At 59.3% G+C, this 24,963-nt stretch overlaps 2 protein-coding genes across 5 annotated transcripts in view; both read right to left on the bottom strand.

Moving 5' to 3' along the window:
* Positions 1-1,061: 1,061 nt before the first annotated feature.
* On the bottom strand, positions 1,062-4,873 carry SLC25A34 (solute carrier family 25 member 34). Of its 2 annotated transcripts, none has more exons than XM_069477362.1 (5): positions 4,425-4,873; positions 3,722-3,787; positions 3,469-3,621; positions 3,054-3,188; positions 1,062-2,449 (listed from the first exon to the last, which is right to left on the bottom strand). In XM_069477362.1, the coding sequence occupies exons 1-5, from the start codon at positions 4,800-4,802 to the stop codon at positions 2,267-2,269; spliced, it is 915 nt and encodes a 304-aa protein (XP_069333463.1). In that variant the 5' UTR covers positions 4,803-4,873; the 3' UTR covers positions 1,062-2,266. The 2 variants fall into 2 exon arrangements, 1 of the variants encoding a protein (XP_069333463.1); XR_011234493.1 differs by having other exon boundaries at positions 2,397-2,449; positions 2,707-3,188.
* Positions 4,874-6,566: 1,693 nt separating this feature from the next.
* The window catches only part of PLEKHM2 (pleckstrin homology and RUN domain containing M2), a 37,141-nt gene continuing 18,744 nt past the window's right edge, over positions 6,567-24,963 (bottom strand). Inside the window, exons 2-21 of one of the 3 annotated variants that reach the window (XM_069479382.1) lie at positions 23,238-23,344; positions 22,764-22,873; positions 22,102-22,201; positions 21,558-21,645; positions 20,218-20,404; positions 18,424-18,483; positions 15,249-15,477; positions 12,592-13,431; positions 12,269-12,338; positions 12,048-12,138; positions 11,688-11,752; positions 11,270-11,358; positions 10,601-10,733; positions 10,129-10,319; positions 9,623-9,688; positions 8,869-9,028; positions 8,348-8,527; positions 8,147-8,263; positions 7,360-7,507; positions 6,573-7,206 (exon numbers count right to left, since the gene is read on the bottom strand). In XM_069479382.1, the coding sequence (XP_069335483.1) occupies positions 7,370-7,507; positions 8,147-8,263; positions 8,348-8,527; positions 8,869-9,028; positions 9,623-9,688; positions 10,129-10,319; positions 10,601-10,733; positions 11,270-11,358; positions 11,688-11,752; positions 12,048-12,138; positions 12,269-12,338; positions 12,592-13,431; positions 15,249-15,477; positions 18,424-18,483; positions 20,218-20,404; positions 21,558-21,645; positions 22,102-22,201; positions 22,764-22,873; positions 23,238-23,344 (3,021 nt within the window). In that variant the 3' untranslated portion in view covers positions 6,573-7,206; positions 7,360-7,369. Of the gene's footprint in view, positions 7,508-8,146; positions 8,264-8,347; positions 8,528-8,868; positions 9,029-9,622; positions 9,689-10,128; positions 10,320-10,600; positions 10,734-11,269; positions 11,359-11,687; positions 11,753-12,047; positions 12,139-12,268; positions 12,339-12,591; positions 13,432-15,248; positions 15,478-18,423; positions 18,484-20,217; positions 20,405-21,557; positions 21,646-22,101; positions 22,202-22,763; positions 22,874-23,237; positions 23,345-24,963 lie in introns of all 3 variants that reach the window. The other 2 variants (XM_069479381.1, XM_069479383.1) reach the window with 2 other exon arrangements.

The following is a 24,963-nucleotide window of genomic DNA, read 5'->3' as shown; positions in this document are numbered from 1 at the left end:
GGTCAAAGGCCAGACCAGGGGAGGGGAGCAGTGCCAGGGGCCGGAACTCTTCCAGGCCCCAGGAAGGCAAGCCCAGCTCCCGGCACAGGGGCCTGGGGAGCCAGCTGCTACCTGGTGCCCCCATTTGGCAGCGTGGGGTGAAGGGGGATGTATGGCTGGGGCTGGTCTCTGGTCTCTGTCCCTTCTAAAGTCTGTGTCCACTTTTCTTACCCTTCCCAAGGCCCCAGGCTCCACTCATCCTGCCACTGCCTTAGGTTTGGGTCCTGTCTTCTCTCAGCCTGAAGTGTGGGCTCTGCTCTCTCAGCCCCCGGTCAGGGGCTCTGTCCCCACAGCCAGAGGTCAGGCTGTGTCCTCTCAGCCCCAGGTCTGGGGCTCTGTCCCCACAGCCAGGGGTCAGGCTGTGTCCTCTCAGCCCCAGATCTGGGGCTCTGTCCCCACAGCCAGGGGTCAGGCCGTGTCCTCTCAGCCCCTGGTCTGGGGCTCTGTCCCCACAGCCAGAGGTCAGGCCGTGTCCTCTCAGCCCCAGGTCAGGGACTCTGTCCCCCACAGCCAGAGGTCAGGCCGTGTCCTCTCAGCCCCAGGTCAGGGACTCTGTCCCCCACAGCCAGAGGTCAGGCCATGTCCTCTCAGCCCCAGGTCTGGGGCTCTGTCCCCACAGCCAGAGGTCAGGCCGTGTCCTGTCAGCCCCAGGTCAGGGGCTCTGTCCCCCACAGCCAGCAGTCAGGCCCCACCAGCTCTTTGTGAGGTCTGGCTCCAGCTTCCCGAAGCCTACGGTCTGGCTCTGGGCTGGTGTGGATTCTCTGGTGGCCTGAGGTTGGGACTCGGGAGCCCCCTCCACCTCAGCCTGCCCTCCTGCTGTCCCTCCCCGTGTCCACTAGGTGGCAGGCCTCCCCAGGTCGGGCGGGGTGGGCTGGCCAGCGAGCCGCCTTTCCCGTCCTTGCTGCGGAGAAAGAGCAGCCAGCCAAGGGTGGGGGTCAGGGATGGGGTCTGAGGCTGGTGGCCGAGGGGAGTCATTGAAGTAAACAAAATAGAAAACTTTATTGACTTGGAGTGTGCGGCGGGGGTGTGGCAGGGAAGGCAGGTGGGGCAGCTTGGGCCTGGCCAGGTCTGCCCCTTCCAGGGGCCTGGGGTCCCCCCTGCAGTTGAGAGGCTGCGGCGGTGGAGTGTTGCTCGGCCTGCAGAGAGGGCCCAGGGCCTGCTGCTTCCCCAGGCGCTGGCTCCGCCCTGACGCACTTCCGGCCTGTCACTTCCCTTCCCTGGCCTCGGTCTCCTCATCTGGACGACGGGCACCCCAGGGCTCCCTAAAGAACCATCTGGATCCGTGCAAATGCCCACAGTGCCGGGCCCTGGGCGGCCCTCAGCAAAAGCCCTGAGAGGAGCTGAATTTTGTCCCCCAAAATTTACATGTTGAAGTTCCGACCCCCAGTACCTCAGGATGTGCTGGAGACGGGGTCTTTACAGAGACAATGAAGTAAAACGAGGTCATGCGGGTGGCCTCATGACCACAATAGTCCAGCATGACAGGTGTCCTTACAAGAAAGGAGATTAGGACACAGACACACGCAGAGGGGCGACCATGGGAGGACAAGGGGGAGAGGCCTCAGGAGGAACCAGCCCGGCTGCCATCTTGCTCTCAGGTTTCTGGCCTCCAGAATTGTGAGAACAGATTTCCGTTGTTTAAGTCCCCCGGTCTGTGGCACTTCATGATGGCAGCCTGAGCAAACGACATGGCTGACGACGCCACGGCCTCGTGCGGCACCCGGTCTCCCCGTGGTACCGTGATCCCACGGGCCCAGCGCGGCAGTGCCCTCATCAAGGGCACAGGGCTGGGGTGGGCAGAGCTGAGTTCTAGTCCTGGCTCTGCCACTGCAAAGCTGTGTGGCTTTGGTCAAAGCCACGTCACCTCTCTCAGCCTCAGCTTCCTTACAGTAAAAGAGGATTTACTGTCTCCTGCTGCTGTTTGAGGACTATGCAAGCTGACATGTGTAAGTACTCGGCTCACGCCCGCAGCAGCTGTTATACCGAGGAATAAAGCTCTCGGATGCAATGGCCCAGTACAGGGAAGGAAGAGAACTTTCTGGAGAACACAGTGGGTGGTAACTTGGAGTGGATGCTCCGGCCCTGGCTGGGCCATGGGCCATGGGGCCAGAGCTGTGCACATTCCCCGGGTCCTGTGGCAGGGCCTGGGCCCATGGCCCACTCTGGGGTGGCCAGTCCTGCCGGGGCAAGCGCCGGGCTGTGCCAGGATGTGGGGTGAGGGCGCTGTCTAGGTGCGCTGGTGCTGGGTCCGCACAACCAGTTTCCGCAGCTCGTCCCAGAAGAGCATGCTGAGTATGGTGTGGGGGCCCAGGCGCAGGTAGGCCAGGCCCAGACCCTTGTAGAGCGCCAGGGGGCCCTCCTGCCGCCAGATCTTCACCAGGCAGTCGGTGAGGCCCCCATACAGCTGGCCCTGGGGACAGACATAGGGTGGGAGTCACCACAAGGGCCATGGGGCCCTGGCTGGCACAACTAGGTGTCTGTGTGTTCAAGGCTTCTGTGGGGACTTGGGAAAAGGGACTCACCCCCAGCTGGGCAAATTACAAAAAGGTGACCCTCTGGTCTGTGACACTGGAAAAGGGAGCCTCTTCCTCTCGGCAGCCACCCAGCCCCACGCCAGGGGGCTCAGCTTGACTCACGGCACCTGGGCCGATTTCACCACCGACTCACCCTATGGGTGGTGCTTTTTGTTGGGCACATCTGTGAGGCCGCAGTGCCAGGAGAAGGCCGTGGGGTCAGGCCTGGATTCCAGTTCTGGTTCCTTCACTTACCAGGTGGGTGACCTCAGGGAAGTCGCTTGATCTGAGCCTCAGTTTCCTCATCAGGAAAATGAGGGTGGTCGTGGGGATGGAGTAAACTCCAGTGTGCTTAGCCCCTGCCTGGGACCAGGCGCTCAGCAAACAAGCCCCGCTGCCGTGTCTGCATGCGTGTCACGTGTCTGTGTGTCTCTGGCTGCTCGCGTGTGTGTTGGGGTGTGGTCCCAGCCCCCCACATCCTCCCACCCCCGCCCCGCGTACCCTGCCTGCTCCATCCACCGGCTGATTGTACAGTCGCGTGCTGGCCACGTCGAAGGGGGTCATGACGGCAACCACGGCTACGCTGCTGATCATGCCTCCAGCCAGGGCCACCAGCCAGCTGTCCTCTGGGAGCCACTGTGGGGAGGGCACAGGCTGCTGGCCCTGCAACTGCCCTCTGCCCACCAGCACTCGGGGGTGCGAGGGCCGGGGAGAGGGGAACAGACAAGCCCCTCCAGCCATGGCCCCCAGCCCACCACCGCCAGCTCCTTCACAACTTCAGAGATCCCTGCTGACGCCCACTCCCGCTGGGCCTGAGGGCTGGGGTCACGACCGAGGGCAGAGCCAGGGCCCCACCCGTTGCGACTCCCTGGACCTCGCTGTGTGGCAGGAGGCACAGATGTCCCCAGCCCCTCACCTGTTGCTCCTGTACCCAGGCCTTGGCTGAAGTGAAGGTGGCCAGCTGGGCGGCCGAGCCCACCATGACTCGGGGGACAGCCCCACCCACACCCCGCCACAGCCCCAACGGGCCCTGCTGTTGCCAGATGGTCTCCAAGGCACCCAAGACGCTCTGCAGGGAGAGGGCACGAGGTCACTGGACAGCCCCTGCCCAGCCTGGGAGCCCACCCAGCCCACGCAGCCAGGGAGCTCTGGGGAGTGCCGGTCCTCACCTGGTGATGGTGCTGGTGTCCCACGGCCATCGCAGCCACCGTCTGGGCCTGCAGCTGCGTTTTCACCTGTGCGAGCAGAGGGGACAGACAGCTTGGGGACAGAGTCTGGGGGAAGCTGGACAGGCTGTGCGTGTTGAGGGCACCCCCCTACTCCTGTGCCCCTGAAACCCAGAGCTCTGAGATCCCGCGCCTGAAGCTTTGAGGGCCTTCGGAATAGGGTTGAGGGCGCAGCTTTGGAGTCGGCCTGCATCTCGCTGTGACTTGGAGCAAGTTACTTGATCTTCTCTGGGCCTCACTTCTGTCTGTCACCCTTGAAAAGCTGTTCTGAGGATTGTGGGAGATGGTGACTGTCCAGCACCAGCGCAGGATGACGAGCTCTGGCTCAACGGCCACTTTCATTCTTAGCTTACACAAGTCCGCACGGGAAGAAAAGTGACCCGGCTAGGATTTGAACCCCTGTACCTACCACCCTTTGCCCCTCCCCTAGCTCAGGACCGGTGGGGCAGGGTCCCCAGGGGAGCAAGGATCAGGGAAGGCCCTGGTGCCCTGGGCAAGGGGCAGAGTCCAGACCTGGGCTGGGATGTTCTGGGGAGCGGCCCCACCCAGCGGCCCCACCCAGCCAGCTCTACCAGCCCCGGAGCCTGCAGAGCCCCCTCAGGAAGCCGAGCCACGGGGTTGTGGAGGTTGGAGACCAGGCACTCACCAGGTAAGCCGGGCTCCCCACGAAGGCTCCCAGCGCTCCAGCAACAGCGCCTGCGACCAGGGTGCCACCCGGTTGCTGGGTGAGGCCAGCCTGGCACGCCAGGCTGTAGCAGTAGAAGCGGACGCCGTTCATGAGGCCCTGGTACAGCAGGCCGGCGGCCAGCCCCTTCTGCAGGCCCCACAGCCCGTCGGCTCGGGCCACGGCAGCAACAGAGCCCACAAAGCCCCGGTAGGGCCGTGGGTAGGTGCCCCGGGCCTGCAGCTCCCCCTGCAGCTGCAGCCGCGTCTTCACCACCTCCAGGGGATTGGTGAAGACACAGGCCAGGCAGCAGGCCGAGGCGCCCAGCACCAGGTCCACAGCTGGGGGGACCGTCTCCATGGCCTCTGTGCCAGGGGCTTGCTGAGGCCGGGTCAGGGGCAGGGCACGGGCCCTGGGCTGGTGGTGTTTAGGCTGCCTGTGTCCCCGCAGCGCCACAGGGCTGGAGCTGTAGGGTGCCTGAGGCCATGTCTAGAGGACAGGGGTCCAGTCGGACAGGCTGCCTGAAAGCCCCTGGTCTATCTCGGAGTCCACCTGCTCTGCTCAGCTGCCCGGGTCTGCTGTGCCTGGACACGCCCCCACTGGCTCTGACCAATCCCAGCTGCCTCTGTCCCCATACCTCCCGCCTTGGGGCGGGCCTGGATCCTGGGATCTGGGGGAAAGGTCACTAGGGGCTGGAAGGAGAATGGGGGTGGGGAGAGGGTGCCAACCAGCCCAGGCACCTCCTTCTGCCCTCCCTCTGGCCCTGAGCACAGGGCTGGTGCCCCTGCCCGGCCTCTGGCTTAGCCTGTCCTGCTCCGGCTCAGAGCCCTGGGCACAGGGCAAGTGTCTGGGAGGTCCCTAGGCCAGGGTGTAGGGGCGACTCAGCAACTGCCCACCCCTACCCTTGCCACAGCTGGTGTGACCTCCCCTTTCCAGGCCTCAATCTTCCAGTCTGGCCCCACAGTCTATGGTCCCACTCTCCGCAGGAGCAGAGGTGAAGGGCTGATGTGGAATGCCAGTGTTGCTATTGTATGTGGCCCTGAGCAAGTCGCTCCTCCCTGGGCTCCAGTCTCCCTCATTGTAAAATGGGGCTATTGACATCCATTTCAGATTCTTTGGAAGACTGGAGATGTGCCAAGAGTGTGCCTAGCACAGGGCTTCACCCAATAAAAGGTGGCCCACATCCCCTGCTGCCTCTGGCTCCCGTCACCCATCCCTGCCCCCTGACTTCAGGGCCCCTGGGTAGGTAGGAGATGGAAAATCAGGTGACCTCATGGCTTTAGCACTCAGCAGGTAAGGACCTGCCCACCAGAAGGGGGAGCCCCTCCTGGCTAGGGCAGGAGGCTCTGTGGCTCCCTGCACGAGTGGCCGGAGCAGAGAGCCAGCCTGGCAGGGAAACACCCCTTGTGTCTGGTCAGGAGGAACTCCTACCCCGGGCCCAGCTGTCAGATGCCTGTCTGCCCAGGCTGGGACCAGCACCACCCTGCCCACCTTGGCCTCTGCCCCATGGCAGCTTTCTCCAGCCAGGCCACCCTGAATCACGCAGGGTCCCAGTCAAAACCAGAGGCAGAACTGCCCCCTGGAACCCACCTTTGCTGTCTCCACACCCACCTCCCTGCCCCAGCCCTTTCCGCCCAGGTGTGAGGCCATTGGGGCAGCAGTGCAGAGTGGCCTGAGGGCCGTACCCTCTGGCTGGCCCCCAGAGGGGACAGCTCAGCAAGAGGCCGTGAGGACAGCCTGGACTCTCTTGGGTTTGTTCCGAGAGCCGCTGGCACTCTCCCGCAGGGCTGCGGAGGCTGGAGCACCCTGCCTGGGGCTGGGCAGACTGCCAGAGGGCAGCAGTGCCAACAAGTCTGGGACTGGAGCTGGTGGCTGCCCCTCCCCTGGCCGCTGCTTAAAACAGGAGGGAGGGCAAAGGTCGGGCCAAGGAACTCCCAGAGCCCAAGCCTGCTGAGCCTGCTGATGGTGAGCCCACATGGGGAGGTGGATCCAGTTGGTTCCCGGGGCTGGCACAGAGCAGATGAAGAGCAACATTTGCAGAATGAGGAAGAAGGGCCTACGGGTCCAAGGGAGGTTGGAGACCTCCCTCGCCCTCCCCTGCTCACAGAGAGCCAGTGACAAGTCTTGGCAATATAACATGTCTATTTTATTTTAAAAAACAAAACCCAAACCACCTGACCCCATCCTCAGAGGGCTCTTGACAAAGCTCTTGGGAAAGGCCTGGCTCCAGCCAAGCAGGGGACAGTCAGATGTCGGCCTGACACCAGGCTGGTGGGCTCCGCTCCTCTCCAAGCCCCTCCTCCCCACCTCTGCTCCTGGGTGCTGCAGCACTGTGGGCTGGGGAAGGGCCAGGGCAGGGCTTGGGCGTGCACGGCCTCCTGGAGGAACACCCGGTGGCCCGGCCCGGGCTGGAGAGACGGGCACCTGTGCGTGGGGATGGAGTTAGGAGGAAACATGCATAGACACCTGGTGTTCCGGCACGGCCAGGAGAGTGTTCAAAAACGAACAGGGGTGGCTGGGCACTCGGGGACCCCAGGCATCCCTGAGCCTCTGTCCAGGCCCTGACCCAGGAGAGGAAGAGGAACTCCCTTAGATCTAGATTCTTCTCGTCGCCATTCTGAAGAGATGGTGCACGCTGGGGCGGAGGCCCAGGGAGGAGGGCGTGTCTGCAGAGCCCACAGGGCTCAGACCCTCTGCCCCAGTGATCTCCAGTCGCTCCCTGCCAGGCAGGATGCCCGGGGGGGCCGGGTACCCATCTGGATCCCTGGGAGTGAAAAGACCCTGTCTTAAGCCACACTGGTGGTTCTGCCACCTGGGGCAAGAGTGTGCTGTAGCTCCCAGCAGCACGATGACACAGTCACCATAGTGTGCCTGCTGGCACGCGTGCTCCCTTTCCCGCCCCACCGGGGGTGCCAACCAGCTCCGCCTCAGCACCAGGGGTCCCGGGAGGCTCTGCCGCGGCACAGGCTGTCACTCCGCTGCCAGGCACTGTGGATGAGGCTCAGGGCATCCTCAAATTTCTTCTTGCTGGAGGCTTCCTGGAGGGCCTTGTGGGGCAGGTCCACCTGTGTTGGGGGCGTGCAAGCAACGTGTGAGGGCCACAGGCCCCGCACTCCCAGGGGGCCGTCGGGGCTCCCGGCACCAGCCCGGCTCTGCCTTGGCCCTGCCCTCACGAGCCCCTCCACACCTCTCCCCAGGAACGACTTCCACAGGGGCTTGAGCTGATGACAGGTGGTGCTTCCCGAGCCGCCTCCTTCCGGGGAGGGCCCCAGCTCCCAGGCTGGCCCAAGAAGGCGCCCGTGCTCTAATCAGCTCTGCCCTGGAGAATCTTCCCGCACTGTCCTGCCCCGGGCATGGCATGTGCTCGAAAACCCACTTTGCCCAGGGGCCTAACCAGCGCCCTCCCACACTGTAAGCTCAGAGGTCGAGGAGCGTGTTCTGCCATTCTTGTCCCTCACCATCTGGGCACAGCTCTAGGCCCACCATGAGCACTTTATTCATGCTTTTTGACTGGAACCCAGGTCAGGAATTTTGTTTCCTGGGTTCTATTTTCAGCTTTCGCCTCAGGCTCCCTAGGAGTCAGGGCTTTGTGTCTGTCCCAGAGCTTCTGCTGTTCCCCGGGGCCAGGTCCTGGGAGCAGCCGGGGGGCTCCTTTCCCCAGGGGGTGGGTCCCACTCCACAGGGTCCCTGGCTGAGCTAGGTACCTGGTAGATGGTTTTCCACCCAGAATTCAGTGCAGACAGGAATCGGTCCAGTTCAGAAGTGCAGCTCAGGTAGATGACCCAGGGTGGGAGTTGCTGCTGGCTGTCCTGGGAGAACTCCTAGGGCGAGCCGGGCCCCCAGGTGAGCAGAGCTTTCCTTCTGCAGGGCCGCCTGCCATTCCACCCGCCGCGTGCCCAGCTCACCAAGACACAGTACTCCTTGCCCGGCTCAGTGGAGACGGTGCTGATGTCGGCCAGCTTGGCTGTGCCCAGGGAGCGGAAGAAGCTGGTCTGGCAATCCTCGTGGCAGGTGAAGATGCGGTCATCGGTGAGGACCAGGCAGCAGGGGATGCAGGGGCTGGGTGCCACTCCCTGGGGGATGACCTGAGGGCATCGGCAGGGGACAGGGGCAAGGCAGGCTGAGTCCTCCAGGGCTGGGCTGCACTAGAGCTCCCCACTCCTGGGCACACCACCAGCCTCTGCCCTCCCTGCAGGAGTCAGGCAGGCTCTGCCCCGTCAGGAGCACAGGTGGGGGTGGGGGTGACAGTGGGAGTGCTCCAGGCTGCAGGTGACCCTGAGCTCCGGTGTCCATTCCTAGGCTGCCCCTGGAGGTCTGTCCTGGTCCTCATGGGTTGCTCTGTGACTGGTGTGGGTTTGGGGATGGGCCCCTGGGGATCCTGGTGGGGTCGGGCAGGCGGGTGCGCAGTGGAGCAGGAGAAGCTCACCCCTTTGGACACGGCCTGGCAAAGGTGCTGCATCCAGTCGGCCATCTCGGCCTCACTCTCGGCACTCAGCTCTAGGCAGGGCCGGTCGGCGAGAATGACCTGGAAGGCGTGGGGCCGGTCCGTGGTGTTGGATCTCCGGCAGCCACCGCACTGCTCCCCCCTGGGCCAGAGGATGAGGGTGAAATGGGAGCGAGGAGGCAGGGGCGGTGGGTGGGAGCCCCCGGGGCTGGCGGACACAGGACCTGCCGCACGGTGCTGAGGCCTGGGGGTACCAGAAGGCTGGCAGAAGAGGTTTCCCCTTTCTAGGTAACACCTCTTATCTCTGAAATTGCCAAGATCCTTCTAGATACCCACACATGGCCAGGGGAGGAGTAGCGATCAGTGACATTCTCAGCACTAGTCCCATTCATTCATTCTTCCTCTTAAGGGCCCACTGTTCTTTCCAAGGATGCAGGTGTCCATCCCCCTTCAGGCCAGGAGCTTCCCGGGAGGGGCCTGCCTCCCTCCTACATTGGTCCCATTCCAGGCAAGGAGCTCCTTGCTCCCTCCCTCCTCCCCTCCGGTGGGCTCCTCATGGCCTCGCAGTGCGCCAAACCCCAGGGCCCCAGTCGAGGCTGCTGGATGGGGGCTGGGGGAGAGGCTAAACTGACAAGAGGGACAGCCATGGCAAACCAGGGAAAACAAGAGCTCTGGGCCCCGGGCTCAGCCGAGCCTCGGCCTTCAGGCAGCACCCCCTGTCTCCTGGGACACTCACCCCATGTTCACCGAGAGCAGCGGGATGACATCCGTGCAGTCGGGGTACTGGTAGAGGATCCCGTTGCTGTGGGCACAGCACAGCAGGAGTGAGGCCTGTCCCAGAACTGGGACCAGGCAGAGTCCAGATCCTAGGCCTCCCCTCCCCCACACGAGCAGTGGCCACGAGCCCGAGAGGCAAAGGAGGCCAGGGGCCGCCATCCCAGGAGGGGGGTGAAGAAAGAGCTGGAGGGCCAGCAGGAACGCGGCTCCTGCAGCAGAGCTGGGGCCCAGATCACGGTTCCTCAGCCGGACCCAGCCGAGTCTGCCTGTGGCACTGTGGGCCCCGAGAAGACTGGCTTTACAAAGGAGCCCTAATAACCCAGCGTACGTCTGCTCCAAAGCCCTTATGGAGAACAGAGGTGGAGGTGTCCTCTCCTCAAGGCCTCTCCCTCAGTGACTTGCTGGGGACCCAACCAACCACCTCCAGGGCCTGCGCCCGAGCCATGGGGCTGCGGGGACTCCCACCTGAGCACCACGAAGCAAGTCTTCCAGTGTTCCTTGCCCAGGTAGGAGGTGCCCGCCTTGTAGTGCAGCATGCCTTCTTTGGTGATGGTGTTCTCGGGGGGAGAGCAGTGACAGGGGACAGGGCCCAGGGACTCGTCCAGGGGGTCCTCCCAGTGCACAAGCCCGTAGAAGTGCACAGTAACAGCGGATGCCTGGGGGTGGGGGCAGCGGACAAAGCGGGTGAGGTCCTGGCCAGGCAGGTGGCTCACCGATGGCCCGGCACCAGGAGTGGCCGTGGAGAGAGCAAGGGTGTTTTAACCTCAGGACACAGCAAGGAGGGAGGAGGACAGGACCCAGAGTAAAAGAGCCATCCCAGGTGTGGGATTAGGAAATGCTATTGACACCTATTTGCATCACTTAACCCTAATATCAAGGCTGACTGCCACACTAGTGTCTCAAGGACTGTGACCCATCTTTCTCTCAGGGTTCTTACCTCACATTTAGATTCTTGGGCCACAAATTTGGCCAGTGCCAGCTTCTCCATAGTGGCATCCGTCAGGATACTGGGGTAGGGTGGTTCCCGACAGCCTTTGATCATGGCTGACTTTAAAGAAGCCAGAAAGAACCTGCGCAGGGAGTAGGCCTGCTGTCAGGGGCCTGGGAACGGGGCCTCCACCCGACAGGGCCTGGAGGGGTCACGGAAACCCGAGGGAGGGGCCTGGCTGGAACCCGTGCTCAGAGCAGCAGGTAGGGCAGTGAGGAGGTGGGAGTCTAAGGTCATCAGACAGTGACTGGGAAAGGCCTGGCCATTCCCACTGGCTCAGGGCCTTGGATTTTGACAGTGAGGGAAGACGGACAGGGTGATGGTCGGCAGGACTTGAACAGAGGGTCGCAGACAATGATGCAAGTGCTCGAGGGCACAGCACGGCCCAGCAGCATGGCTCTGTGCCTTCCTTCCTGTCGGACAACCCACGCCAGCCCCTTCCCATCTTGAGGTCACCTGGGCTGACCACACAAGTCAGTCAGTTGGTGATGGTCCACTTGCCTGTCACTCTGACCAGACTACAGGTTTCCCTTCTGTGTCTCCCATGTCCTGCTCCCCACCCCCAGGCCACGCCATACCAATGGCAGTCCTGCTAGCGGGGCGGGGACTGCCACTCACTCAGCCAGGGCCACGTCAGCTGTGTCCAGCAGAAACTGCTTCCTGCGGTTGGTGCACACCAGCTTCACTGTCTGCTGGTCGAGGCCGACCTGCCAGAAACCACACCCTGACATGCACACGGGGCTTGGCAGAGGAGGCGGTGTCGCCAGACCGAGTGCTGGCTGGGGAGGAGGGAGCACGCCCTGGGGTCGTCTGCACATAAGGCCCCGGAAGCCTGAGTCAGGCAGGACAGTCAGAAATCCAGTGCAGGAAAAGGCAGCCTTGAGCTTGGTTCTTATCCCCAGCATCACCCGCAGAAGCCTCTGTGAGAACCCCAGGGGCCGGTGAGGGGACGTGCCACACTCTGCATGTCTAAGGGGGGTGGCCCGAGAAGCCCTGTACCTACAGCAGGTACACCAACTGCGGAGCCTGAACTCACCGACACATAGTCAAGTTCATTGTAAGAAACGGCCTCCTCCACCAGGTATGGCTTCTCTGTGGCCCCTGAGAGAGGAGATCCCAAGGCCTATTACCCCGCTGGCCTCTTTCCCTCCCCCGGCCCCATTTTCCAAGGCCTGGCCCCTCTCAGAGAGGACCCTTTGCCCTGCAGTCTGAAACCACGCAGCAGGAGAACGGCACGGGTGCTCATGTCTCGGGGCCTGGGACTGCTGGCAACACCGTCCTTGGAGTGCCTTCTCATCACTACGCGCCAGGAGGCTGAGAGGCGGGGGGCGGGGGGCTGGGGACATGGGGAGGGCCAGTCTCATCCGCAACCCGCTCTGCCTGGGGTGGCAGGCACCTTTCCGGAGCAGGTAGACACAGCAGTCGGTGAGCAGCACGTACAGCAGCTGCAGGTTGCCCTCCATGTGCCCGGTGCTCATCCGGATCATCTGAGGGGCCGAAGCAGACAGGTCAGCCCACAGCGCCCGTCCGGATGGCATGCCTCCCTCCGCATGGGTCGGTGGCCTGCCTGTCTCGCCCCGGCTGTCTCGGGCTCGGTCCCGAGTTCCTGGGACTTACTTTGAACAGCTGCTCTTCATTTTCTCGAAACACGTGGATCATCAGTAGGAGCAGGTGATTGTTGTCCACCCTGTGAGAGACCAAGCGTGGGGAGGGCGAGGTGTCAGCTCGGGCTGGGGGCACAGGCCTCACACCTGCAGAGCAGGTGGTGGTGCCTCCACCGCCCACCCGGAGCCAAAGTTAGGGGGGCACATCACACCCCGTCTCCCCCAGGCTTAGTTGTGCTTAGTTTCTTGGGAGGCCAGAGGCCGAATGTCCCCTGCTTCAGTCCCCTGGATTGACTGGGCGAATGTCAATCCAGCCACACAGACAGCCTCGCTTACCTGAACTCTGACGAATGGATCATTTCAGAAGGGCTTCCCTGCCCCTCATCCACCCCAGAGTCCTCGGCGCTGCTCAGACACGGGCTGGGCTGGTCTCGCTTGAGCCGGCAAAGAGCTTCCTGGGTCCCAGGCTCCAGCTCGGGCACAGGCCCCTCCCTGACCAGGGACAGCTGGGCCTCTACCTCCTGGGCTTCCAGGTCCTGAGTCTCCCCCATGGTGTCCTCTAGGGACCCAGGCGTCTGTCCTTCTCCTCCTCCTCCCTCTTCTTTTTGGCCAGTAGCCTCAGGGCTACTAGGAACATACAGCGGTTGGCCAAGCCCTGCAGGGTCATGGTTGCTGCCACCTGATGTAACAGTGCTTGGACTCTCGACGGTAAAGCGGTAGAAGTCCACTGGGGCTGAAAGCCCCTCACTAAAGTCGCAAAATGGCGGCCTCTCCGGGGTAGCCCCGGGAGAGCCGGTCCGAAAGGACTGGTCAGGGGGCTCAACGTGAGAACACCAGGTGCTGGGGTCCAGCTGCCCATTGAGCTGGTCAATGACCTTGCTCAGGGGCTGTCCCAGGCGCTCCATGGAAGTGTCCTTCATTTCGGGGATCAGCAAGCCCACGTGGCCGAGCTCAGAGCGCTCGCTGCTCTCAGCTGTGTGGCTCGGGCCCTCTCCCTCCTCCTGCGGGGAGGCAAGTGTGGTGTCTGGCGAGTCCCGCCCAAGGCCTGAGCTGCTGAAGAGGCTGTCATCATCCCCCTGCTTGGCACATTTCTGCTGGCCAGAGGTTGGGTGAAGTGGACTTGCTTCCTCATCCAATCTGGTCTTCTTCTTCTTGCCTTTCTTCTTCTTGGTGACCCTGGGACAGTAATGATGGGGAGAGACTTAGCATCTCAGTACCCCAGTCCTAAGGGAAATCAGGCTGGGTCAAAGAGGCGATCCTGGAAGTGTGACCTCTGAAGGCATAGCCAGTGCTTCTGTGGTCCTGGGCAGCGCTGGGTGAGGGGTCCTGGGCCCCAGGACAGCCCCATTGCTGGCAGAGGCAGGGCAGGGGGCCATGGGAGGGAGGACAAGGGAGGCACAGATGACAGCAGCCACAGGAAGCCCTGAGCAGGTCCTACAGGTTCCTCCTGATGGAACAACCTAGCTAGCTCTAGGACACAAACACAGGCCATGGCTGGTCAGACGAATGCCCTTCCACTGAGCCCTCCTCTGTGTGGACAATGGATGCTGTGCCGACCCCCTTCTCAGCAGGTGTCACCAGGGATGATCACCCACGAAGGTACTCAAACATTTCTGGGCTCAAACTCCTGGCCCTGCTCTTTGGTTCCAAGTTGGCTGGGGTGGGCCTAGCTCAGTGATCCCAGGTCTGAACTGTGAACGCCGCCCTGCCTGGAACCAGCCAGTGGGGTGGTCTTCCTGGCTCCAGTCACCAGGGAGCAAGGCCCTGCCTTGGGCCCGCAAGCCTCCAGGAGGCCCGACACACGCAGGGCTTCTCCTCATTCCCAGGGCAGAGCTTCAAGGGCAGCGGCTGGATCACCTCCTGAGCCGAGGAGGCTCTGGCCAACAGTCCCACTTGTCACTCACCTCCTCCTTCCCTTCTGTGTCCCTGCCAACGTGACAAAGATACTTTTCCTTTAATGAGCTGGGGTGAACTAGAATTGGTACGAATCTCAGAAATTGAGCATTAACTTCCAAGATCTTCCTTGGGAAGAAGCCCAGTCTGAAGGTGCTTTCTGGTCCTGGACGGACTTGACAAACACCCTGGAAGCCTGGACAAGGTCCCAGACACCAGCTGTGGCTACTGCCTGCACCACCTGCCTCCAGGGCTCGGGCCTTGCAAGAGACTGAATGTTTGTGTCGTCCCCCGACTGCCCTGCCAAATTCCTTTCTTTTTGAGACAGTCTCACTCTGTCACCCTGGCTAGAGTGCAGTGGCATCACTGTGGCTCACAGCAACGGCTAACTCCTGGGCTCAAGAGATCCTCCTGCCTCAGTTTCTGAGTAGCTGGGGCTATAGGCCCATACCATCATGCCTGGCTAATTTTTTCTATTTTTGGTGGAGACGGGGGGTCTCACTCTTGCTCAGGCTGGTCTTGAACTCCTGACCTCAAGCGATCTTCCCAGCTTGGCCTCCCAGAGTGCTAGGATTACAGGCGTGAACCACTGTGCCCAGCCCAAACTCCTATGTTGAAATCCTAGCCTCAACATGGTATCAGGAGGTGAGGCCTTTGGGAGGTGATTAGGTCATGAGGGTGCCCTCGTGAATGGGATAAGTGCCCTTATGACTGGGACCCCAGAGAGCTCGCTCTGCTGTCCACCAGGTGGAGACACAGCGAGAGACAGACGTCTGTGAATCCAGAAGAGAGGCCTCACCAGAACCTGACCGTGCTGGCACCTCGATCTCAGCCTTCCAGCCTCCCCGACTGAGAGATAATAGCTGTTCAAAGCCGCGGTCCCTGGCCCTTTGTTACGGAGCCCGAGCAGACCAGCACAGGCCTGTTCCCGCTTGCCCAAAGAACTCCCTAAAGGCGGGCAGGGTTACTTATTAGTCTCCAGGAAGATGTCCAGCTGCCCTCAGGGGGCATCTCAGTCTACCCTGGATTAAAAAATGATGCCAGGAGTGGACAGGTCAGACCCCAGGACCCACCTCCTCTCTGGGCCCCTTCCCACTGACCTGATGACCTCGAGATCCGCGCAGGCATCTGGCAGGTCCAGGGCCCGGGACTCCTCCTTCTCCGGAGGGGTGGTGTGCACAGGGGTGGTATCGGAGGAGGAAATGACCTCTGCTTGCTCCTGGTTGAAGGGGTTGTGGCGCTGGGTGGGGCTCCGGGTGGAAGCCTTGCTGCTGGCCAGGTCTGAGGCAGTGGAGCGGGGGCCACTGACGGTGTCTGTGAGGTCTCCGTCTGGGAGGACAAGGAAGCAGGAGAGTCCATCAGACACTGTCTGGGCCCCGGGTCCCCAGAGCAAGTTCCTCCCAGGGAAACCTGATCGGGGTGCACTGTTTAGAGAGCAAAAGCCCCAACCTAAGAGGACACGGGATTCGTGCTTTAGGAGCAGCTTGGCGGGACACCATCCCCACCACCGCGGGGAGCCCTCCAGAGTGCACAACACTTTGGCCGGTCTGTGTTAAAGGCCCCCAGGTTAAGCGGCCTCCAGGCTCAAGGGATGGTGACCTCCGTGTGGCAGCGAGCCACAAAGAGGAGACAGTTGCACACCTCTGGGGTTAACCTTAGAGCCCTCCTATCAGGACCCTCCAGGGGCACCCAGCAGCTCCCCAAGCCCCACGCCCCACTCGCAGGGCTGAGAGGTGCCGACTCCCTGAAGGGTCCCTGCAGAGGCAGACGAAGTGGAACAGGAAGGAAGAGAGAGGAGCGGGGGAGAGAAAGTGAGCGGTGCAGACTAGGGCAGGCTGAGAGGACAGGGGGAGCCCAAGGGGTGAGGACCACGGGCGGGGCAGAAGGACGGGCACAGAGTAGAGAGGAGATGACAGAGCAGGGCAACAAGAACGAGGGGTGAGGGGGCAAAGACAGGTGTGGCCAGTGGCTGTCCCCACAGAGGCTGCTCTCCCAGCATCCCCCAAGCCATGTAAGGCTGGAGCTGAGAACTCTCTGGCTGACTGGCCCTGAGTCACACCCTCCCCACAGCGCCACCTGGGGAGAAGGTGAGGGCACTGCTGTCCCTCCAGAGAAAAACTGGCTTAATGCCCGCTCCCGCCCACCCCATCCATCCATCCATCCACGGGGGCTATGGTCGGGCGGGCGGGGAGGGGAGGGAGCACTGGCATCGGAGCACACAGGCCGTTCATCCAGTGGCAGCGGGAGCTGCCCAAGCAGAGAACTAGGGCCAGCTGGTGACACCTCCTGGTGAGGGTTAATGGCAAGGGACACAGGCTGGTCATGCTCCACTTGCTGGCCTATGCCCGTCTTGCTGGCCATTATCTGGCCAGAGGAGAGGAGGCAAACATGCGCCCCACAGCCCGCCGGGAGGGCCCAACCTGCCGTCAATGTCTCAGTGGATCTCGGAAACTGCGGGCAGCTGTCTGCCGGCACAGCACACCGTCTGTGTTGTTAAAAAGCACACTGTCTTTTAAGGTAAGGGCAAAGAAGGGGCCAAAGTTATCACCAGCTCTGCCAGAAAAACACTAGCAACACCTGAGACCTGGGGCCCCCGAGCCTGAGTTCTCAGATGGAGAAAACCATGTCCTTCAGCCCGAACAGGGCTCCCGCCAAGCCCACGCGTTCTTGTTCCAGCCCTGATGCTCTGCACACATGCAGCTGCTCCCAGAGGAGAACCGAGAGGTGAGTGAGCAGACCCTGGATGTGGCGGGTGTCAAGGATCGGATACCCACCAGTCCTGTAAATAGGCCAAAGACCATGGAAAGTCCAACCCAAATCCTGGCCCCGGAGCCCAGAGTTTGGAGTTGCCCCAAGTCCTGCTTCCCTTCAGGTCCAAGGAGAAGACAGAGCCTCCCCAGGAGAGCTGCCAGAGTGCTCAGGGATTCCTTAGTGCTCAAGGAACTTAGGAAAGCAGGAGGTCACTGCTGGGGCAAATCTCACCCTGCCCCGGGGCCCAGCCCGCCCGCAAGCAGTGCAACTGGGCTGTTAGTTCTCAGGCCCTGGGGAGCTCTGGAGGGCTGCAGAGGAACGTCAGGCCCTGCTTGATGAGTGACTGCAACAGGCATGTGAGGAGGGGGTTAGTTGTTAGAATCAGAGGGGCACACAGCCACTGCCCAGCACGTGTGCTGCAAGAGGAGAGGCTGAGAGGAAAATGATGTTAGGATGGAATTCTGGATTTCAGGCTAATTTAACATGGGACTCTTCAACGCTACTCTCCTGGCCAAGTGACATCATTTATTTTTCCCAATGCCGTATCTTATTTCCCACAAAGTGAAACTATTTCATAGTCCTATTACATGGGAAAAAATCACCATCATCCTCAGAGATCATGTCTCTAATAACACGGGGAGAGCCCCGCTCTTCATCCTCTGGGTGAGGCAGCTCTCACCTCCCCGTTCAGGCACCCCCACCCCGGCTGGAAGTGGCCCACAGGGCAAGAGGCTCTTTACTAAGGGGATCTGGTGTGGCCTCAGATTCAGGGGAAGCAGCTACCTTATCAGTCACCTTTGTGTAATCACAGCAGCCTGGGGAATAGCTTTATGGATTTATGCAAGTCCAGAAGCAGGTTTCGGGCAGAAAAATGCCCAAGCACTGCTGCCTGGTAGCCAGGGTGGGAGGGCTGACAGATTTTATTCTATCTGCCTTAAAACTTCAAAGAGATTCTCCCCACAGGAAGTTTCAGCTGTGCCTGGACAATTCACTCACTTGGACCTCATTATCTTTCCAAAACACCCACGAGGAAGCCAAGCCGAGGAAGCTGTTAGGAATGGGCTGAAAGAATCCAGCTCTCTGTCTCTCTCCCTGATGCGTGTCTGACCAAAAGGAGCTCACAATCCGCAAGTTTAAAGGCATCGTTTTCCAGAACAAATCTCGGCTCACTGGCTCAGGCCACTAGTGCCCCACAGGCTAGCAGCTCCCTATACACATCATAGGCATCAACTGGCAGCAGAGTCAGGAAGGGGGATCCAGTGTCCCCCAAAACACAGTCACTTAGTGACTCCAAAAGGCTACTGCACAAAGGCCGGAGTCCTGCACTGGGAGAAGGGATTCACCTAGGGCTAAAGGTCAAGTTCTTCTACTGCAGAATTCCATCTATTAGAACACCAAACTTGGCTTTATTATGATCATGGACGTTATTATAAATAATAAGGAGCTGATTTTGATACATGCAGCAAGCTTGGCATGGAGACATTGCAAAACAGGAAAAGAGGATAACAGCGGACTCTGTCCCACCTTCCCAGTCTGTGCTGGGTACAGACGGCACTGCTGGAAACACATCTCCAAAATCATAATCTATAAAAACGAGGGACAAAACTGAAGATTAGAAACACAGGCAGTGGAAGGACAGGGAGGGTGGGGGAAACGGGGTGGGAGACATGGGGAGGAAACAGGAGAGGAAAAACTTAAACTTTCTACATTGTATCTAATGACCTCAGGGGAACATACTGGGGCCCTGGCTGCTGCTTAGCTTGGGCACTGGCCCAGCAGCCTCTGACCAGCTAGAAAGACCTCTGGTGGTGATCCCCGTCCAAACCTAGAAGCTGGGGCTAGCACAGAGAGACCTGGACACCCTCGTACCTAACCTTGTTTTCTACCCCTTGCCTTCCTTCCCTCTGCACCCCAGCAGAGCAGTAAGGTCCTGCTCGAGCAGCTCGAGCTGTGCCATCTCCAAATTGCTGAGGTTTGTTGGGCCCAAGGGGACACTTCCATCCACGGCTGCTCTGGCTGCTCCTGCCAGGCCCACCCCTCCGACTTCTCCCAGGCAGCCCACGGGCCCCACCGGGGAGGCTGGGCCACCATCTGCTTGCACACTGAGCAATGCAGGGCTTGCTAACAGCAAGTCTGAAAGTGACCTCCCTTCCCTGGGACGTACAACCTGTGACACAGCAGAAATAAATAAAGAGGAAGGGCCGGGCGCGGTGGCTCACGCCTGTAATCCTAGCACTCTGGGAGGCCAAGGCAGGCAAATAGTTTCAGCTCAGGAGTTCGAGACCAGCCTGAGCAAGAGCCAGACCCTGTCTCTACTAAAAATAGAAAGAAATTAGCTGGACAACTAAAAATATATAGAAAAAATTAGCCGGGCATGGTGGTGCATGCCTGTCGTCCCAGCTACTCGGGAAGCTGAGGCAGAAGGATCACTTGAGCCCAGGAGTTTCAGGTTGCTGTGAGCTAGGCTAATGCCACGGCACTCTAGTACTCTAGCCCGGGCAACAGAGTGAGACTCTGTCTCAAAAAAAAAAAAAAAAAAGAAAAGAAAAGAAAGAGGAAGGTCAAGGTCTCAATGCTGAGGCAACTTTGGGGAGCTCCAGGGGCTGAACTTGTGCTTGGATCCCCTTCCTGGGGGCGGGGTGGGGTGAATGAAGAGACCTGGTTTCCCACAGGGGACGAAGCTGGGGCAATAGTCAGTTTTACCAATGAATACCAAGGCCTAAGCTTTGAAAGAAACTAGGTTGTTCCAATAAGTTGTCGGACCAAGACAACAAAATGACCTACAGAGTTCTCAGTCTCTGATGCAACGGGTGAGACCATCCTGAACACACCAGTGAGTGCAGGAGGGATCCGGAGAACTGGACGGACACACGGGACACTGTGGCAGCTTCCCCCTAGGCTTTTGACCCGCCCGGCTCTCTCTTCTCCTTCTAGGAGTTGCTCAGCCTCTTTCTGCCTAGAATCTGGGGTGGGACAACTTCTCCAAAGCAGGCAACGCTCACCCCTGTGACGGTCAGGCATGAGTTCCCGGGTCACACTGCTCAGAACACTGCCCCGGGGCACGTGACTAGAGCCTTCTGGAAAAGGGTCTAACATTCATAAAATGTCATTTTGGTTTTTTGTGCCCAGAATCCATATTTTAGCCACCAGAGGGACTCTGAGGAAATGAAGATCTGGGAAATGGCCGGCCCGGAGTAACCGCAAATTTCAATCGCCAGATCAAAACTAGCCGAGAAAGACGTCACCCAGCCAGGCTTAAGTGGCTCCAGAGTCCATCTGCCAGCGCAGGCTGGCTCCTTTCTGCCCTGGGCCACTCACCCTCACTAGATGGGGCAATTGCACTGTCATCCCACTCCAGGTTGGTGGAGGTGACGGAGTTGAAGGAGTTGAGGGACAGGCTGTCTGAGCCGTGGACCGAGCTGGGAAGGCGGTCTTCAAAGTCCAGCAGGTACTGAGGTTTGTAGTAGTCGGGCATGTAGGGGGCCAGGTCTAGGTAAGGGGCGTCCTGAGGAGAGAGGCGAAGAGGGAGGTTTGGTGGGAGGCTCAGGTGGGCCAGAAAACAGCAGAATCCAGGCTTGGGAGACGTGCACCTGCCTCTGCCGTTCCCTCCCATGCTAGCTTTTCCTCGGGAAATTAATGGGCTTAAAGTCGTGAATTCAGAGATAAGCTGCTAAGAAGAGCAACGTGAATGGTGCCGGCTTTCAAAGCTGCGGACTTCGGGCTGATGGGTGACACAGCTCTCAGAGCCCCCTACACGCTCTGATACTTCTTCGATTGCTTTTACTATTAGAATTGCTCATTTTCTCCAATTTCTACTACCGGTTAACTATCCCTTGTCTGGAATGCGTGGAACCACAAGTGCTCCAGATTTCAGATTTTTTTAGATTTTGGAATATTTCCATTATACTTATCAGCTCAGCAGCCCTAATCACAAATCTGAAATCTGAAATGCTTCAACAAGCCTCTTCTTTGGCATCATATCGGCACTCAAAATGTTTCAGATTTTGGAGCATTTCAGATTTTGGGTTTTCGGATTAGGGATGCTCAACCTGTACTAGCCAAGTTCCTTTCTCAGTCTGTGCTGCGAGGGCAGGAGCCAGGGAATGTGATTCAGTTAGGACAGGGCAGCCACAGCCATCTTGACGCGCCTGAGTCCGGGCCGTGCTTGGGAGCCTCTTTAATTCTGGGCCAGCAACACATTTGAACAGTGCGTCAAGGGGAGGGAAGCTTGAGACACTGAAGAGGGTGGCCCAGAGCACGGCAGGTGGGAGCACGGAGGTGACGACAGTTGCTGGAATCCCAGGAAGCAAAGGGCTGAATTTGCCTTGTCCTTCTCAAACACTCATGTCCTAAACACGAAGGTGAGTCTTTCTGGGCTAAGATTCTCCAGGCAATGTGGCTTTTCTCCAAGTTGCATGGAGAGATAGGAGGAAGCGGTCTGAATCAGGAGTTCTTGCCATAAATAAGCTAAGAGAGAACCACTCCCCTTCCACTCAATTCCATGACCCTGCAACCTTTCCCGCACCTGAACACACAGGGCTGTGCTCAAGCTCAGTCACACCCTGAAAGAGGCCTGAAAAATGAAACCACTGCTCAGCCTGCCCCCACCCTGCCCACCTCTCTGCTTCCCACGAGCAGCGAGGGCTGTGGTGTCTCACCAGATCCAGGTCGAATCGAATGAACTCCAGCCCGGACACCAAGGTCAGGAAGAGTGTCAGGTGATCGTGACTGCAGACCAGGGCATTCCTGCGAGACACAAGAAGCCACGATGGTGCTTCTGGGTCTGGTTACCAGCTTGGCCAACCTCACCGACACGCCAACTGTGTCGCCAAATTTGACATGTGACATCCCATCCCCTGGGTGGCACCCAGCTTGATAGAGCCGTCACCCACCACTCTCCTGCTATTCTCCTACTGGGTTTGGAGCCACACTGCACTGTCCTGCCAGTGTCTTCAGAGACGGGCCTGTAGCGTGAGGCTCATCGGGCTCTCAGAGGCTACTAAATACTCTGTTCCTGCAGCAACCCCAGCACAGGGTGAGCCAAAGCCTGGGCACTCTGGTCAGGTCTGAGGCCAGGTGGAGGATCAGGCAGCTGCCGAGCACCCAACTGTACACAGGAGCCCAGCAGGACACCAGTGCATATGACAAGGGCCTTTGGGAGTGGCTCCGAGGCTAGGAGAGACAGACCACTCCGACACTCACTTGACGTAGTACTTATGCAGCAGACCCAGGTTCTCCTGGAACAGCCGCAGGTAGCTCTCCAGGGAGTTCTCGTTGAGGGCCAGGTACAGCCAGGCCCGGCCTGCAAACGAAGGCAGGAGTAACTGGCAGGAAGGCCTGGCAGGGCACTGGCTTTTACTTGCCAAACAAGGGCAGAAAGGAAAGAAAGAGCAAGTGAGGGGAGCGGGCACCCCAATAGCCTTCTCACTTGGTGGGGGCACCATAACGCCTGAGCTCTTTGTTTCCCCAGTCGGACCCCAGCCCGTAGCTGGCCAGGACACTCTGCTAAGGGGACAGATTGCGTACTTCACATGGCTCTGCACTGATCCTGTAGCCAACACTGATCCTAGCTCAGGGGGGAAACCAGACTCCGCATCATGTGCTCGGGCTGGGATCCGACAGGAGTCCAGTTCTTGTTGGCAGCTCACTCTCCTTCACCCCATCACTGCTGTGCCACTAACTGTCACATGCAGGGAGACAAGAGGCCTTGTGAAGGGTGCCGGCATTTTAACAGCCCCACTGCCCCTGGTCGCCACAAGGTAATCAGCCTCCCAGGGCTGACCCTGAGGCCAAGCCTGAGTTTCAAGCTACCCACGGAAAGGGTGGAACGGGTCCTTGCCCAGTGTCTCCTTGTCATTACTCACTGCGCCCGAGGTTGGTGGCCACATGCTGCAGAACCTCGATCTGCTTGATGGCCTCTCTCCGGGTGAAATGCACCACGAGCACCCAGTAGCCAGAGGAGAGGTCTTGCAGGCTGAGAAAAGAGGACAGGAGCTGCACAGGGCTGCCCTGGGAAGCTGCAGTCAGCTGGCCCGGCAGCCTTCACGTCACTGCTCGAGGCAGGAAGTGATGGAGTCCCAGAGGGTCCCACAGGCAACCAGCACGCCTTCACACCATCACTTCACCTGTGGCCAGCCCTGCCCCCAGCATTTTTGTCTGTACAGAGACAATTTACTGGGATAACTGCAGACAGACTGCAGCCCACTTGAGTGGGACAAATCTCTTCCTGCCAGGGGCAAAAAGGCAGGCAGAAAAGCGAGGGCTTTCTCTCTGCAGGCTACCCACGGCCCCAGCTATGCCCCACGTGCTTCCGTCTTCAGAAACTTCCTCCACCTCACCCGTACAGCAGGGCATGGTCCAGGTGCTCACACAGACGCTGCAGGACCTTGTCGTGATTCCGGATGGCAGGGGTCTCGTCCTCACACGCAGCAAAGTAGCTCTGCAACTGAAAGGAAAAAACCGCCCCCAAATCAGAAATGGATAAAGAGGAGGGCTACAGAAGTTCTGGAGTCAAGAAGGTAGCTGAGAAAACCATAGAGGGATGATGCATTCGTGATGGCTGACAGAGACGTCTACCTCAAACTGCCCCGGCCCAGCTGCTGGTCCTGTACTGGAGGTTCCAGAGGGCAAAGGCTGTATCCTGACAACCTAGTCCACGAGAGGCCCTCAGTAAGCACTTTGCATGCTGACAACTTGCTGCACAGGTCTCAGGTGGTGTCAGGCTTCGGGCCAGGGCCACCACGCCGCACAGCTCCAGGTGCTCTACATATAGTGCTGTCCATATAGATGCCACACACATCCTGGGGTTGTGCAACACCCCGCTTGGAGCTGCCCTCTGCACACACTAAGAGCTGAGGGACTGGGGCACCTGGTCTGATGGCCTTCTTGCCAGAGGCTGACACAGGGCACTGGATTTGCCTGAGGAAACTGACAAGGCTGGATATGGATGTGGGTGCATGCCAGGCTCATGTTCAGCCCTACACCAAGAAGGACACTGTTCCCAGGCTGGACTGATAAAAAGAGATTTGGACAGTAGGGGAGGTGAACTGCAGCACCGTGCAAACCCTACCAGGCTAATGAGGGCGAGGGCAGCTCTGCTGGCCCAGTTAAGGCTAAGAAAGTTCAGATACTTGGACTGAGTTCTCTGCAACCCCAGTTACGGAGGGAGGGCCCCTTTTCAAGTAAAGGCCTAGAAGAAAAGTCTCTCCAAGTTCACATTAGCCATATATCCTTGCCAGTTGTTGCCCTTGCAATGGCCAGAAGGGAGAAGGACACACGAAAAGAGCATAGATCCTGAATGCTCGTCCTAGGGTTAAGCTCTTGGGACAAATGTGTTCTCAAGTGTTTTCTGGAAGCAGTGGTAGAGACGGCCGCAGCAGGCAAGATACATCAACCACACCAATAAGCATGTGCTCTTGGAGAGAGGCCAACGATTCAGTCCTCACAACAAAAATAGCCTCTCTTCTCTGTGGCCCGGAGAAAGCCCAGCAGCCCTGCTAGCTGGGAACAGATCTCAGGCCTGCATGGTCTTCCCCTCCCCACTCCCAGAGGCAGGCAAATCAGAGCACCAGAAGCAAAGGTTTCTAGAGCTGACAGAAAGAGCAAGGCGCTTACAAAACTGCACAACTCCCTCTCAGCAATGGCCAGAGGCGTTCTTGCACATTTTAGTCTGTAGTATTGCAACACTGGTGGCAAGCTTTTTTTTCTTTTAATTTCAAAATCTAGGTAAATCTGAGCTCAGAGAGTCGCAGGCAGATGTTAGAGCTGGAAAGATCCTTAGAGATCTAGTGCAATTTCCTCATTAAAAAAGCAAAACAGAGGCTTATTCATTTTCTTGATTATAAAAGTAGCCATACCCACTATAACACTCGAGGAACATGGAAAAGTACGTATGTATGTGTGTATGTATGTATTCATTTTTAAGCAGAGAAGGTAGCTAAGGCCAGAAGAGGTTAAGTCCCTCAATATGACTTTTAGCTAGGTGAAGGACACATGGCTGGAACTCAGACTCCTTTCTCAGGCCAAGATACCTTTAAAGAAAAATTATTCTGAAAATAACGTGCT

The sequence above is a fragment of the Eulemur rufifrons genome, chromosome 8 (assembly GCF_041146395.1).
Source record: "Eulemur rufifrons isolate Redbay chromosome 8, OSU_ERuf_1, whole genome shotgun sequence".
Taxonomy (NCBI): domain Eukaryota; kingdom Metazoa; phylum Chordata; class Mammalia; order Primates; family Lemuridae; genus Eulemur; species Eulemur rufifrons.
This window is presented reverse-complemented; position numbering and strand designations above follow the sequence as displayed.

What these genes read in the sequence shown, in the direction of transcription:
- SLC25A34 (XM_069477362.1), bottom strand. Translation starts at nt 4,802, where the DNA reads ATGGAGACGGTCCCCCCAGCTGTGGACCTGGTGCTGGGCGCCTCGGCC. An exon ending in GACACCAGCACCATCACCAG is followed by an intron (nt 3,622 to 3,721) that starts GTGAGGACCGGC and finishes CTCTCCCTGCAG; the next exon opens with AGCGTCTTGGGTGCCTTGGA. An exon ending in CCTGGGTACAGGAGCAACAG is followed by an intron (nt 3,189 to 3,468) that starts GTGAGGGGCTGG and finishes CCCTCCCCACAG; the next exon opens with TGGCTCCCAGAGGACAGCTG.